At 49.4% G+C, this 13882-nt stretch overlaps 4 protein-coding genes across 4 annotated transcripts; 2 read left to right on the forward strand and 2 right to left on the reverse strand.

The window, feature by feature from the left end:
• Nucleotides 1-350: 350 nt before the first annotated feature.
• On the forward strand, nucleotides 351-3045 carry LOC34623573 (the record flags this gene model as incomplete). Its single annotated transcript, XM_026338561.1, has 7 exons — nucleotides 351-485; nucleotides 652-738; nucleotides 901-1005; nucleotides 1158-1264; nucleotides 1399-2294; nucleotides 2520-2584; nucleotides 2932-3045. Coding segments are annotated over 7 exons (1509 nt in total), but the record flags the coding sequence as incomplete, so codon positions are not given.
• A 1119-nt stretch (nucleotides 3046-4164) lies between these two features.
• On the forward strand, nucleotides 4165-5787 carry LOC34623574. Its single transcript, XM_022736692.1, has one exon. It carries the CDS (start codon nucleotides 4165-4167, stop codon nucleotides 5785-5787), a length of 1623 nt encoding a protein of 540 aa, XP_022592735.1.
• Nucleotides 5788-6404: 617 nt separating this feature from the next.
• LOC34623575 (S-adenosylmethionine mitochondrial carrier protein) lies at nucleotides 6405-8680 on the reverse strand. Its single transcript, XM_022736693.2, has 7 exons — nucleotides 8659-8680; nucleotides 8088-8477; nucleotides 7825-7897; nucleotides 7412-7605; nucleotides 7175-7237; nucleotides 6931-7010; nucleotides 6405-6674 (listed from the first exon to the last, which is right to left on the reverse strand). Exons 1-7 carry the CDS (start codon nucleotides 8678-8680, stop codon nucleotides 6405-6407), a joined length of 1092 nt encoding a protein of 363 aa, XP_022592736.2.
• Nucleotides 8681-10148: 1468 nt separating this feature from the next.
• LOC34623576 (AP-1 complex subunit mu-1) lies at nucleotides 10149-11435 on the reverse strand. The gene has a single exon (XM_022736694.1). The coding sequence runs from the start codon at nucleotides 11433-11435 to the stop codon at nucleotides 10149-10151; it is 1287 nt and encodes a 428-aa protein (XP_022592737.1).
• Nucleotides 11436-13882: the final 2447 nt, after the last annotated feature.

Here is a 13882-nt window from a genome sequence, read left to right on the forward strand (position 1 = left end):
AAATATTTATATATGTATATATTCTTAAATATATGATCTTTTTCCTTTTTGACTCTTATGCTTCTTTTCTTTATCTTCTCTTTTTCTGTCCTCCCTCTTCTCGTGTTCTTCTTTTGTACGCGTTCCCGTCCTTTGTGTTGTTGTGTTTTTCTCTGTGTCTGTTTGTGTCTGTCTCTCTCTCTCTCTCTCTCTCTCTCTCTCTCTCTCTCTCTCTCTCTCTCTGACTTCGCGTGCGGCGCGCAAGAACGAACAGCGCTTCTTTTCCTGCCCTTAGGTCTGCATAAATAGGATTTTTTTGCACTCGCCAAAGCGTCTCCGGGGATGTCGCTATGTGCTTCTCTTGCGCGTAGGCCGAGGCCGAGGTCTTCTACTGCTTTAGCGAAGTAATGCAGCAGCAACGCGATGCCTTCTGTAAAGCTCTTGATCCGACGGATGCTGGAGTGCGTGGCCGTCTCGCGCGTCTGGACGCCTTGATTCGACACCACGTGCGCCTGGGGGGACGAAGGGGAGCACAAGGGGGGGAGGGGGGGAATGGGACTGGAGGGGGCATGGGAGGCGGCTCTGTGCTGCATGAAGTACCGTCGAGTGAGAGGCGTAGGTGGCGTGCTCACACACTAGGATCTCGGTGAATGAGCTGGGTTTTTTCCTTAGGACGAGGAGATTTGGATGCATCTCAACTCCCTGGGCGTTGAGCCGCAATTTTACGCATTGCGATGGCTGCTGCTGATGCTGACGCAAGTAAGCGAAGGGCCGTTGTCACCTCGAATCCTATGGTGCTCAGCAGATGCATCTAGCCGATCGTTGTAGCTGATCACCAGCCTATGGACGCAGGCCCCTTCGCCGAGGTGATCTGGATGCAGCAACATGCATTGAGCATCTCCTCCTGTGTTGCGCTTGCAGGAGTTTGAAATGCCGGATGTGCTCTCCCTATGGGACAGCTTTATAGCGGACTCGGGGCGGCCGTTGCCACTGCTGTATTACGTTTGTGTTGCGATGATTATTTGGGTGAGGGCAAATGTGGCGTTTGCTGCCTCGGCTCGCAATGCGAAGCCGCTTGCCTGGCAGTCCGCCGGACCCGTCGCTTCGGCTTCTCGCCGTAAGCCTTACTGCAAGGCACTTCGAACTGCGCCTGCGCATGTGCTCCTCTGATCGTGCAGCTCAAGCCAGCTCTATTAGCCGGAGATTTTACAGCCTGCATGAAGCTGCTGCAGCACCTGCCGTCCTTTGACCCGAAGGCCCTCCTTAGCTCAGCCATGCGGCTGCGGTGAGTCCGTATCTGTTCTGTAGCGTAGCAGCTAGCTGCCTCTAACTCTCGAAATAGGCATGGACCTTCGGCGAATGTTGTCGCATCGAGCGGGTAGCTGATAATGATTTCTTCTGCCATTGTTGCCGGTGCAGCGCCGACGACCTGCTGGGCAGTCGGTCCACAGTCCGGAGCGCACCGACGGCAGTCGCGGAGGGAGTGGCTGAGAGGGATCTGAGGGAAATGGCCCCTTTCCAAGCTGTAGATTCCCAGCCCGCGAAGCCCTTTCCCCCTGCGGGTTCTCCCTTCACCAGCAGTGAAGGTTTTGCATCCGCACACAGCGAGGTGCCGCTTCGGAGGGGTGCTGACTGGGCACTAGGGGAAGCGAGGGCGTGGAAAGTGGAGACTCAAGCAGCGAATGCACATCGCAGTAAATGGATGATGCCGAAGGACTCCATAGATAACTCGGAAGCTGCATTGGGGCATCTTAAGCGCCTTGCTGGCGTGGGTGTAGAACACGCATACAAAGGCGCTAGTGTTGTGTCGCAATATCTCAGCAACTCCGGGTTGGCGCAAGGTCTGGCCTCCAACATTACATCTTTCTTCTCGTCAGAGCCTGGAGCTAGCAGCCCAACATTATCGGTAGCACCGAGTGGAAAGTCAAGCACTGCGGAAGTGAGGCATTCGGCGGCATCTGACATCGGAGAGTTGTCCTCCCCGACAGTGCGGCGCGGCCAGACACGTGACCTCCATCCGGCGGGTTATGGTTCTTCAGCTGCAGTTGCAGCAGTTAAGAAGGGTCGCAGGGAGGACTCTCCGCCCACGCTAATAGAGTACTCCAGTTCCCCCCAAACGCGTATTGCTAGTGGCGAAGCAAAGCATTCTCCAGGTGCACAGCCCAGCTTCTCGCGACTGGAACCGCCGATTCCAGAAGACTTGTGGATAGCTGACCCTCCACCGTTCACGGGCGAACGACGCCTCGACTCAGATGAGCCCCTGAGCACACCTCGTAGCACAGACACTAATGAATCCAACTCTTCTTCGGGGAATGGTGTACGCATCACTATCCTCTAACCGGGCGGTTAGTTGTGCCCGCTGGCTAAACATCGATAGACAATAATCTTGGCACTTTCAAGCTTCCCTGTCGCGATCAGAAAGCTTTGTGAAGAGTAGCCGTAAGCAAATATACTTTAGGTTAAAAGCACAGCATTGTGTTACTAAAACGGAGACTTAGTGTACAAGGGTACTGAACCCTCTGTTTAACATGAAACAGTAGAACCGGATAGAAATGCGAGATGCCAACCTTTAAAGCTTAAGAAGGGATGTGCAGTCAGACGAGTGGTGAGAAGTGCTGTGTGCTGCTGTGCCCTTTGTTGCTCAAAAACAAGGAAGGCTCATGCAACGGGCATGCCAGGCCATACCACTAGATAGTTGCCCCTAGACTTGATACAGTCAATTGGAATTTTCTATTTTACCGACTTGGTTTGGTTGCTGCCGCATTCCGCTTTCCGCAGCGCAATGTTAGCTGCACATTCAGAAGCAGGCTGTTTTTATGGATACACTGCTTGACGTTGTGGAAGAATATCGAGAGTGCTCCAGGGATTAAATGCGCGCAGCACCGCTGATGCTCCTCTCTTACTGTTGAAGATATCTATTTTTGAGGTCAAAGAGAGTCATACTATTCCTAGAATATACCAGCAATAGCGGTCTCCGATATTTTTATAGGGCTATGGGGCTCCTCATGGGGGTTTGCCGAGTGGGTTGAAACGAGTTTGGAATTGACAGATAGTGGGGGCTTCTGAAACCAGCACGTTCTTGGCAGACGTAGAGGGAGAAGCCACACGTATCTAACCCTCGCTTTGTTACGAGTGAGGGCTACACCCTCCATCCGCACAGGTTTTGAGAGTGTGGGAAATAGGCTGGCTTCACTGCGAGGTTTGCGCCAAGTGCCTTTGCATATCTGGTCGACAAACGTTTTTAGCCTTTCAAATCAGGATATATAGCATAGATTCTATTCACCTTAGCATAACTGCATACGTATATGAGCCGCTGTAACTACATATGCAGCAAGTCTTTTGCAGGTTTGGTGCCCTGACATGCAGGAAATAATGGCAATTCCAAAGGCCGTTCCCATAAATGGCTCTATAAACGGTAGAGCATAGTTGAACCTTCGCACCCTCTGGACTGCTACAGCAAACTGTAGAGCAACTCCATGGTCACTCGGATTACGGCACACACATATGTACAGCGGGGCTGTAGACGGGCTGGGTGCTCTGACATGCAGTAAGGAACAAAAATATGCACGCAACTTCTTAGTAACAGGCTTATTGACGATATGGCATTGCTGGACGTGTGCATTTAGTATATGGTTTCTACAATCTGCAGCGCGGTTCCATGGTCACCTGATATGTGCTAGTCGTCTATAAGCCATGGCAGTAAGCTAGAAGGAAAACATAACGACGTAACTTTTGTTTGAACCTAGTTTAGATATAGGTCCAATATGAAAGCTAGAATAAAGGGACCGGAGGTGCCGAAAATGACGGTTCTTAGGGCGTCGTTCTGTGCATGTGCTTTGCCTCTGGTCCGGCATTGATGGCTCAAGTGTGCCGGCCTATCGAGACCGCAGGCATAGCTGCATCCACAATCAGCGATAAACGCTTGATTTTCGGAATCAAAATATTCTGAAATTTTGTTTAAATTGATGAGCTTTATTTCCTTTTTGATTATTTCCAAGACTTGTTGCTGTTTTCGATATAAATCGTACTCCCGTATGCCGTGTGGTGTAGAACTTTAGAAATTAGGCTGCTTTGTTCTCGAGGGGCCTCCATTTCCTTTCGCGTCTTCCTTCTCAAAGTTTAAAGAGTTTGGTACATTTTTTACGCTTTCTCAAGCTGAATAAGCCAGTCTCTTTTTGAGTAAGAATGACCGCTTTAATCGAAGCTCTGGTATGGAGGAAGCCCTTCCTGGCAGCCCTCGTCGTGCTGCATACTACAATCGTCTTTGCTGCCACCCAGCCAGCAAGCTCTTTGGTCTCCAACAATGAGGATTCGCATGTTTTGCTGCAGTATGTCACCCCAGAGACAGCACAAGACATGCAACCTAAGCATGCCGCAGTGGATATGATTGGTCGTGCCTCACCGTCTGATGGCGAGATATCGCCGACCAAATTGACATATTTTCGAGGAAGCATAGAAAAATCAGATTATGCAGAAGATTTCAATCGTACCTTAGAAGACAACCGTATCTTAGAAGGCAATGCTTCGCTTATGGCTTCCAGTTCTTCAAGCTCGCAGGATCAGGTGGAAGGGGAACTACCCTTGGTCGAAGAAAACTCAATGCCTGCCGTCATCAGAAATCTACCAACTGTCGCAGCTGCTTCATCCGTTTTAAGCTCTACGTCTTTAACTGTATGGATTCGTCTGCTAAAATTCCTTAAGTTTATATCGAAGTTACCGAAGAAAAGCAACAAGCCAAAGTGTGAAGAGGAACCAGGCCAGAAGTACATTGCAAAGATTCTACACAAGGCAAAAGTATCGAAATGGTGGAAGAATAGAAATAGCACTGCGACAGACACTTCAGACGACAAAACGACATCCGAGGATGCCACCAATACGGTTACGCTGTCGAATGGGAACGAAAGCCTACAAGCGACGTTTGTCCGCGTGTTGGAAACAAATCCGCGTTTCGTAGATACGCTAGTCAAAGATGACTCAGGGCATTATTGGATTGGCAGGCTCTATACCGATGTTGAGGGAAATGATAGAGCGGTGGACTTCTTGGAGCAAGACTTTTTCATTGCGAAGATGGACCCGCAAGGGGAACCGCTTGCAACGTTTAGGCGTAGCCTAAAACTGGATATTCCAATTAATTTGTATGAGTTTCGGGGTCTCGGAAACTACGTGCAATCTCCAGACGGTCAGACCTTCCTCAACGCTGTTTCCCGCCGTCCTTACATACACACAACATCAGAGACCGTCATTGCCAATGCTGGATCCTCCACAAGAGGACAAAGAGCACTTTTAAGTATGTCCCAACAGGCCGTGCGTGCCGTCGCAACTCTCAACTGTGCGACTCTGGTTCATACGAACATCTATCCAAGGGCCTTTCTAATCACCGAAACGGGTTTGGTCTTCCTTAGTAATTCGTGGCAATCTGTTAGGAAGGGGACTACCCTGTCGGGAAATTCATTTGCTACAGCAGTGTTTGTTCCTCCTGAGCTACAAACGACTACTGACGATACAGAGCTGCCTACTGCATGCCCATCGCAAGACGCATGGCAACTGGGCATGACACTTTACACTTTCTGGTGCAAGTCGGTTCCCGTGACTTCGGGAGATACCATAGGTTATCAAAAATGCAACACAAGAATGCCTGAAGAGATGAAGAACCTTATTAGTGGATTCTTAAAGACTGATCCCGAGAGCCGGCTGCTTCCGGAGCTCGTCGCTTGGCAGGATCCTGCCATGTTGCTTCCCATCCCTCCAGGAACAAGGTCCAAAATCGATGTCGATCCAAACGAGGAGACGGATACAAATGTGGAGTGATATATTGTGACTTCGCTAGAACGATTTGAGGGGTGTCGCTTCCACCCCAACCAGGAAAAATGTATGCGAGTAACCTGGGAACCGTCATTGGGACTTTGCTTTCGTAATTCTAATAAAGCTCTACAGAAGTAGTCCAGCCTGTATCGGCCTTGCTTTACGATGATCAGTTCAGGCTTTAGAAGGAGGCTAGCTTCCCCAGTCACGATAGTCCTGTGGGGCATTAAAGACTGTTGGGTGTACAGCGCATGGATTAGTATCTAAGAAGCCAGATAATTTTCCGTACTAGATCGCGTGCCCGAATTTGCATCAGGCGGGAATATTCACCCCCGAAAGTTAGTACACTGGTGTAAGCACGAGCTGATGCATAGCCCAATGACTTGACAGTTATGGCGGAACAAGCTAGGGCGAGTCTGAGAGTCAGAAATAAAAGCTACAGTTTTAAAAAAAGTATTAAGACTGCCTCTGAAAAAGCCAAGAGACAAGGGTATCAATGCAGCACCTTTGCTGCTCGCACAGCAGGTTGCCTGATAGACAGCTACTGCACTAAAGCTTCCCCTAGGAGAACATGAAAATGCTGTTTCGCATTGATCACTGTAAGCGTCAGCTCATTTTTTTACTTAATTGGGGGCATCAGGGGATCTGCTGGCCAGCTCGCACGACGGCTGTGAAATTCCCACAAGTTGCGAGCAGTCTCCGCAAGGCCGCTTTTCAAAAAGATTGTAACGCTCAAAGAGCTGGCCATAGCAGGCCTTAAACGCGTCGTAGCCCCCAAGGAAGATGCCACCCCCGAGTGCAACCCATAGGCAACGCATTTTAACCCCAAGGAACAACGACGAGATGCCCTCATTCCGCAGCATTATGCGCAGGCAATGGCAGAGGCCTCGGTACTGCGACAGCATAAATCATACAATTCTAATCCCGCCCCTTTTCCCACCTTACTACACCGCTTGATACATGAAATTTCAGCGATGGCCGGTGCTAGCTGCTGTAACAGATTTCATTTAATGTAAGAACCTCAACAGCCTTGCGGCTACGAAAAAGGCTGTTTCATCAGCTCCACTCATATGCCACCCGCCACCCTTTGCCCTCGTCAGCTCTCATAACGGACGCGCGCACTATGTACAACCCTATTGGAGAACCAACCTGCTGAGTCCCTGGTTTCTGAGTCATCAGCCTTGTCTTCGCTACATCCATTGGCGTAGTTACTAGAGCAGCTATTGCCCCTGCAGCGCAGCATCATGTCTCACCTTCCCCAACTCAGAAACGCCAACGCCATATATATATTGACAGAGCGAAGACAGGAAACATGCACAAGGGGAACGGCATGCATGCGCCAGTGCGAAAGTTCCGGCCCTGTGGTGTGGTGGCCAGCGCGGCTACCACCTACCTGAAACCATTCCTGCCGCTCCAGAAACCACCGTAGAAAAGCGGGTATGAGGTGGGCTTTCCCCTGCACATACAGGACACCGCGCAATTACAGAGGTGATGCAACAAGAGCTGTAGCAACCCACTTGTTGTGCTCAATAAGAACAAAAGGAAGCCTCAATCAGATAGCTGCACTGCCTCCTCGAGGCCACAAGTCAAAAAGCCTGCAACAACAAGAATGAAGTATAGAAGAGCGCACCGAGAGTCTTCAATTTCATCCATTCCCAAATAGAAAGCTGGAGTGCGGCAAAAGGCACGTCTCGAAGCATGGATGCGCCCATGCCCACAAAAAATCCGCGGGTTCCTCCATGCCGCCATACAGCGGCAAAGCCTTCGGGAGTGGATTCATACAGGCCTAGTTGTACCTGCTGCTTCACAACCTCGAAAGGATTGCTGCAGCAGAAGCAAACATCACATGGAGTGGTCAGTCCAAAAAGTTGATTTTCCCTCAACAAAGCCCCAAATCGGCTTCATACAACCGGAGCAAAAAGAGGCATGTTCAGCGGGTAGGAATGGAAAGTGCTGAACAAACTTTTTAAAAACTGGCCTGTTCGAACTTTCGACCCCTGCTACCCCCCGTGCCCATTTTCCGATGGGGTCTCCCCTGCCTACCGAATGACGCAAGCACTCGCCTCCGCTACTGCAGCGGCCAGGATGTGCGTCATCGTGTGTGACGAGCAAGAATCTGCGGAATAGCACAAGTCGAACCTGCTTTCTATGATCGGTCATGCAGAATTACGTGCAGCTGCGAACTCGAGTGATGTCAGTGCCGATCAGATGCAGCAGGAACCGCGGCAGGATCAAGGGCAGCAGTAGCTGCTGCTGTGCTTGCTGCCCCTATGGGCTCAACATGAGTTCTACTCAACATCACTGACCTAGTGATTTTAGCTTGACCTTCGCCACTTCATAGACCAAGAAGAACCCAGCAGAGGAAGGCATGCTCCCCATCGCCAGGGCTGCAATCCCTCTGTAGCATGCACTCAAGCCACTGGGCCTCCCGCACTGACGCACAGCATCTAAAGACTTGCATGGTGTCGGTGACTTGGATTGGGGCAAGGCCGAAGTATGACCCGACGATGCCACAGAACCTGAGGCGCCATCTGCCCTGCCTATTAACCCTCTAGCCACACTATTAGCTGCAGGAGGAGCGGCCGCTGTGGCAGAAGACGGAGTTTTGCCCTGAGCATGCGTCTTGAGAAAATCTAAAGGAAAAAGAATCACGTCCGCAATAATCCCCGTCGAGGCTCCGGCCGCTAGAGCGACGACTGCAGCAGACCGCATCAAAAATTGTGCACCAGCAAGTCTTGTGCTTCCTGCCCCCGTGAAGGCCACGTAGCGAGAGAGCAAAGGGGTATGAACAGCGTAGAAGCACGAGCATTGAAGCGCGTAAGCTATCCCAGCAGGCAAGCAAGAGCTCAAGCCACAGCTATACGGGAGCATGCCCACTTTCGTCTTGAGACGCGGTCATCAGGTTAGCAAAGCAGGGACCAAATATGTGATACAGCCCTCCGCTGATAAAATTGCATCAGGCTGCTGGATTCTTCCGAAACCTTCACTGATTTCCACGAAGACAGGAAATCTCCACTGGGGACTGCTACACCATATAATTCAGAAGCCAATAGGAGCGCTAGGAAGAGAAAACGCCACAGTACTACGTGAAGGGCAAGAATACCCCCACATATTATAAGAATTAGTCGGATTTAACATGTAATAACGCCGAGCTTGGGGCAGGGGACAAGAGAGGCTGACTCGATTCCAATCTGCCGGGGCGACCTTCGTGGGGCCCAAATGGGGCCACTGTATGAGCAAAACTTCACACAGGCTTTTAAGATTTACAATGGTCTAAGACAAGGAAGTAAAAATGAAGAAAATAGGTTTTTGCCTGCTAAAATAGCCATTAGCAGGCCTGAACTCGGGAAGACATCGAGCTCACGCCCTTTTCGTGCTGGGGACCAACTTGCGGATTTTGTGTAAAACCATGCAGTCCCCAATAGAAAGGCGAATTGCTTGACGAAAGATAAAATCAGTTTTAATTGAGAACCGAAATGTGGAACTCACAAATTGGCCAACGCTTTATTAATACTAACTCAGCCACTTCAATCAGTGAACCACGACGGAGATAGAAAAACAGTGCTCGTGCATTGAGGCTCTATGCTTAGTGATGGAGACACTGGGACTCCAAACTGCCAATATTACATGCCAGAATTTTTGACCGAGTCGGACACATCCCAGATGTGAAGAAGGCTCAGCAAGAGCGATTCGGCAGGTTTGACGCATTCCTTATGAAAAGAAATTAGTTTGTTTGTGCTACGAATGTGCCCATTCATACAGTGACGCCCAGCTCCTCGACAGGCGTACCCACTGGATTGGCTTAGGTACGCAGTGATCAATTATTGCACGAAAATTCCACTCCTCGAGCATTTTCAGATCTAAGGAAACGCAGCACCACCCCCACTATGCCGAGCCTTCCCCGGTATTTGTGCAGTTTGCATTCAGGAAAGAGGCCTACTAAGTCAGAGGTAAGCATTATCTACGTGCAAAACAACCGGCTTTGAATAACAGCCGTCTTGGATTCGTTGCATAGCACGGTTTTCCACGAATCCACAGCCCTACATCCATGAGGATAATTCGAAACTTTGTTTCAATGGCCTCGTATCATCGCAGCCTAAATTTATTCTTAGGACCGAACGCTGATTCAGGCTGCAGTCAGGCGCATTAATATCCTCAAGCGCTGCCGCTTGCCAATTTCCTGCCTCCAACCGAATCGTGCAGCGGCCTAGGGACAGCAATACCCCCATAGCAAAATGCCGCACCCCAACCCCTTGCATGCCTACGAGGAGAAGCAACACTTTAGCAGCAAGAAACAACGGATGCGGACAACAAAAACGTGCGTCGTAGGACATAACACAGCGGAGCCACCAGATGCGCAGCAAAAGTCAAGTCAGACGAAGCTGGTAATCTCCATTTTGAGTAATGTATCTGACCCACGGAAGGGCTTGGTAGCCACTCTTCTCAATTATTTTGAGGTAACGAACGGTGATCCCTGACACAGTAAAGTACGGGATCTCAAAGATGACTTGAATCGGCCTCCGCAGGAAATTTCGTCTAGAATCGTCCTCTACAGATGGCAGCGCAAACGAAGCCGTCATGCTGTATTCTCTCTGCCCTTGGAAATGCCGGATGCTCCATACAAGGCAATCCAGGTCCGGAACATACTTCGCACTGCCAATGGTGGTCTTGAAATGTCCAGCACCAGCATCCGCTGGAACCGGAATTCGAATCTCGACACCCCCCGCCACTGAACGAGGCTTGAATTGGCTCCTTGCCCGGACGAGATACTCCAGACGGCTACCAGAGCTGCCCGTGTCCACCTGGCAGTCCACCCAAATAAGTGGCTTGACTTGAGTATGGAGTCGGTACGACATGAGCTCGCACTCTCCATCAGGTGGGATGAAGGAAATGGTTCTATCGTTCTCGAATCGCGCAAGACGCACGCATTGGTGAAACTTCACATCCTCCATCTCTATGGATCTACCTCGGCCCGTCGACTTCCCACTGTTTTCCAATACTAGCTTGTCATTCAATCCAAGTTTCAGCTCTGGCATGCCTGAAAGAAATGATTTCATCTTGAGTGAGCCGAAGATTTCCGACCTCAAAACATTTCCGTTTGCCGCCACCAGCAAATCGAGCTTTTCTACAACGTCCAAAAAGATCTCATTCTTCTTATGCACAATACCCTCGGATCGCCATGATACCGCATTGGTCATTGCGGTAGGCGGCCGAACCGCAGCAGTGGAAAGCTGGTGAGCCTGGTTTTTTATGAACTCGCTCAAGACCTTAACCTCCGTAGTCTGGGGGTATCCATTATCCAGCATCTCGTCTAACAGCTCGTAAGTGATGACGAAGTTGTCACGAAGACTTTCCTCTGCAAGTTCGTGAAAGTAACTCGTTAGCACTGCACCCAGTTTGTGCAGGAAGGCCAGAAGCATTATTGCATTGGCATTGCGACGGGTAAGCGCAAGCAAGTAGATATTCCTTAGCTTCACCCAGCAATACGTCACCCCCTCATCTTCGAATACAGGTGTCACGGCCGCCTCATCCTGCTCAAGGACGCGGCTGACGAACCGTTCCCCTACAGCCAGAGAGACGTCGCCTCGATAGTCACGGCCAATAATCACTTTTCCGCGCCCATCCAAAACCAGCACAGCACTGGCTCCCACCATCGTCACCGGCAAACCGGGAACCAGTACCAACGACAGACAACTGCAGCTCCGATCCGGCCCCCTTGCCGCAGTCCTGCCACACAGAGACCTCCCAGAACAATTTTCAAGTATTCTTCGACTCAAAATGTGGGCAAAATAAGGTACCAAATGCTGCCTTGTTTGCTGTTGCCGCTTCGTAGCAACAGTGTGAAGAGCAATTGCCAGCGCTGGGAAGCTGCGCCGATTAGGTGACAGCGGGAGATCCCATGGGCTTTCTTATTCAATAAAGCCTCTAGTCGCATTTCATACTTTGCTGCGCCCCTTTGCAAATGGCTACAGCTTATGATATTTACCACCGAGCGCCAACCCTTGCGGCGCTGTCGCCGACTTCGTGGCTGCAGTGCCTCGCATGCAGTGGCCCCTGTCTTCGGGATGTTTCCTTGTCTGTGCTCTTTTCATCATTTTCTGTGATTCTTTCCGAGTATTCTAACAGCCGACTGACAGAGGCTTACAGCTGTTTGCAACTTCACAACATCCTAAATGGTCCAAGGCATATAGCAACGTGGCCTGTGAGATTGATAGAGAGTAGTGCTGTCGCCCATCGATAGTGCTTCGAAAGTGTCTACAGTTAATAATTTACAAGCATCTCATATTTTCCCCGAAATGGGACACAATAAGTGAATATTTGGCCAGAAACACGTCTTGCCTTGGATGCGTACACATATGGTGACGCAGCCGCCGCTTTAGCATTGTGTTGCCTCTAGACCGATATACTCTGATTTGCTCTTTTTCGATTGATTGCGAGGTTTGCGCAATGTCGCATTGCACCCTCTTGAAGATTTGTGCGTGTATCCTACGTATCTGGAGGCAACGAAGTAGTCCAAGAATAAGCCTAGCTATGTTCCTTCTGTCCCTCTTCCGCTGATACTTAATCCCCTTTGGTCTTGGGAAAAGTGAGATAACGTATTTGTTCGAGCTGCTTATGCAGACCTTCAGAGGTTCTGACAAAATTTATAATGCTCTCTATAGGGTCCACGTAGGGAGGTACTTACATCCAGACTCAACAAAACATTTATAGAAAGTTATTGAGTGTTTCTCAAAAGATGGTCCCATCTTCCCCTGCCCCCGCCTATCAGTGTTTCTGACATGACGTGAAATGGGTAAGTCAGGTGCGCGTAGCTGCACTCTCTCGCCACTCTGAGCAGTCACAGCTAGTGGCACTTAGCATCTAGCGCACAAGCACACAACATTGCGTCTTCGTATATCGAGCTTACCGCACTCTGAAACAAATTAGATGTACAAAGAGACAATCCAATAAGTCAATTCTTCCTAACTTGTAAATAAGTTTGACTAGCGGGTAGAAAACGTCGAAGTGTTTCATGTCCCTCTACAGAAAACCTACGCCTTGTGCAAGAATCTTGCTATCAGGGGCCCTGCAACCATTTCATTAGCGCTAAGAAAAGCTTCTCGTCCACACCGGTGAATACGTCACGAGGTTTTTTTCGACCAGAATAGTGGCATTTTCCCCTCTAAACTGCCAGCCTGTACTCCCAGCTTCTTATGACAAAAGAATTCTATGAACCTTCCTCTAGTTTCGAACTCCTGCTTCTCGGTGCTTATGAGTCTGTTAAGTCGTTCACCATTTTTAACACTGCAATAAGCAGATAAATGAGTACACTGCCTTTTTTCCAACAAGAAAGCATACCTCTGGGCACTTCCTTGTTGAGTTTAATGCTTCGTCTCCCCATCATTTGTGTTGCTAATGCTGATGCTCAAGTTTAGCATTCAGTATTTCAAATCCACGGCTCTTTGTTGCCATTGAAACTTTGTACTCTGATACTTGAAGATGTCTTCTGCGATTTTTCCTCATGCATTCTCGATGTAGCTTCTCTTCTACGTGCTTGGGGTGCTCAACACAGCTTGCCATAAAACTGAAATATGGTCATACAAAAACGGGTGAAATATATATTACATCTCATTGCAGACGTCGGCATTTCAATAAGCATTTGTTCTTTTGGGAACTCCTGTACCTGGGATGTTCCTAGTACTGTGGTCCCATCGCGTCTATACATTTAGGTCGTAACTCCTTGCAACTTCACTTCGCGGATAATTTTATCACTTATCCCCAGCTGGCGTTCAATAGCACTAGCCGTGGTCACCATTTTCTGTAACTCCTGTATGCATTCATGCAGTGCGAGTTGAAAGCCGCCTCGAAACGCATAATTGACTCATTTACCAACAGAACTACCCAAAAGTCTGTCTCCCCTAACACTACTATCTTACCGGGGTTTTGTTTTCAGGGCTTTTCCTGGAGGTAGCAAAGCGAACGGCACTGATTCCAGCACGGGTAAGCTGTGTACAGCTAGCTCTTCTTGGTGGCCGCTTACTTGCCCTTGTTTTTAAGTCACTGTGCTCGATCCTCCCATGGAATCGTCTTTTTTCCATAAAATTAGGTTATCTATTAGAGG

The sequence above is a fragment of the Cyclospora cayetanensis genome, unplaced genomic scaffold, assembly GCF_002999335.1.
Source record: "Cyclospora cayetanensis isolate NF1_C8 unplaced genomic scaffold, CcayRef3 CcayRef3_contig_277, whole genome shotgun sequence".
Taxonomy (NCBI): domain Eukaryota; phylum Apicomplexa; class Conoidasida; order Eucoccidiorida; family Eimeriidae; genus Cyclospora; species Cyclospora cayetanensis.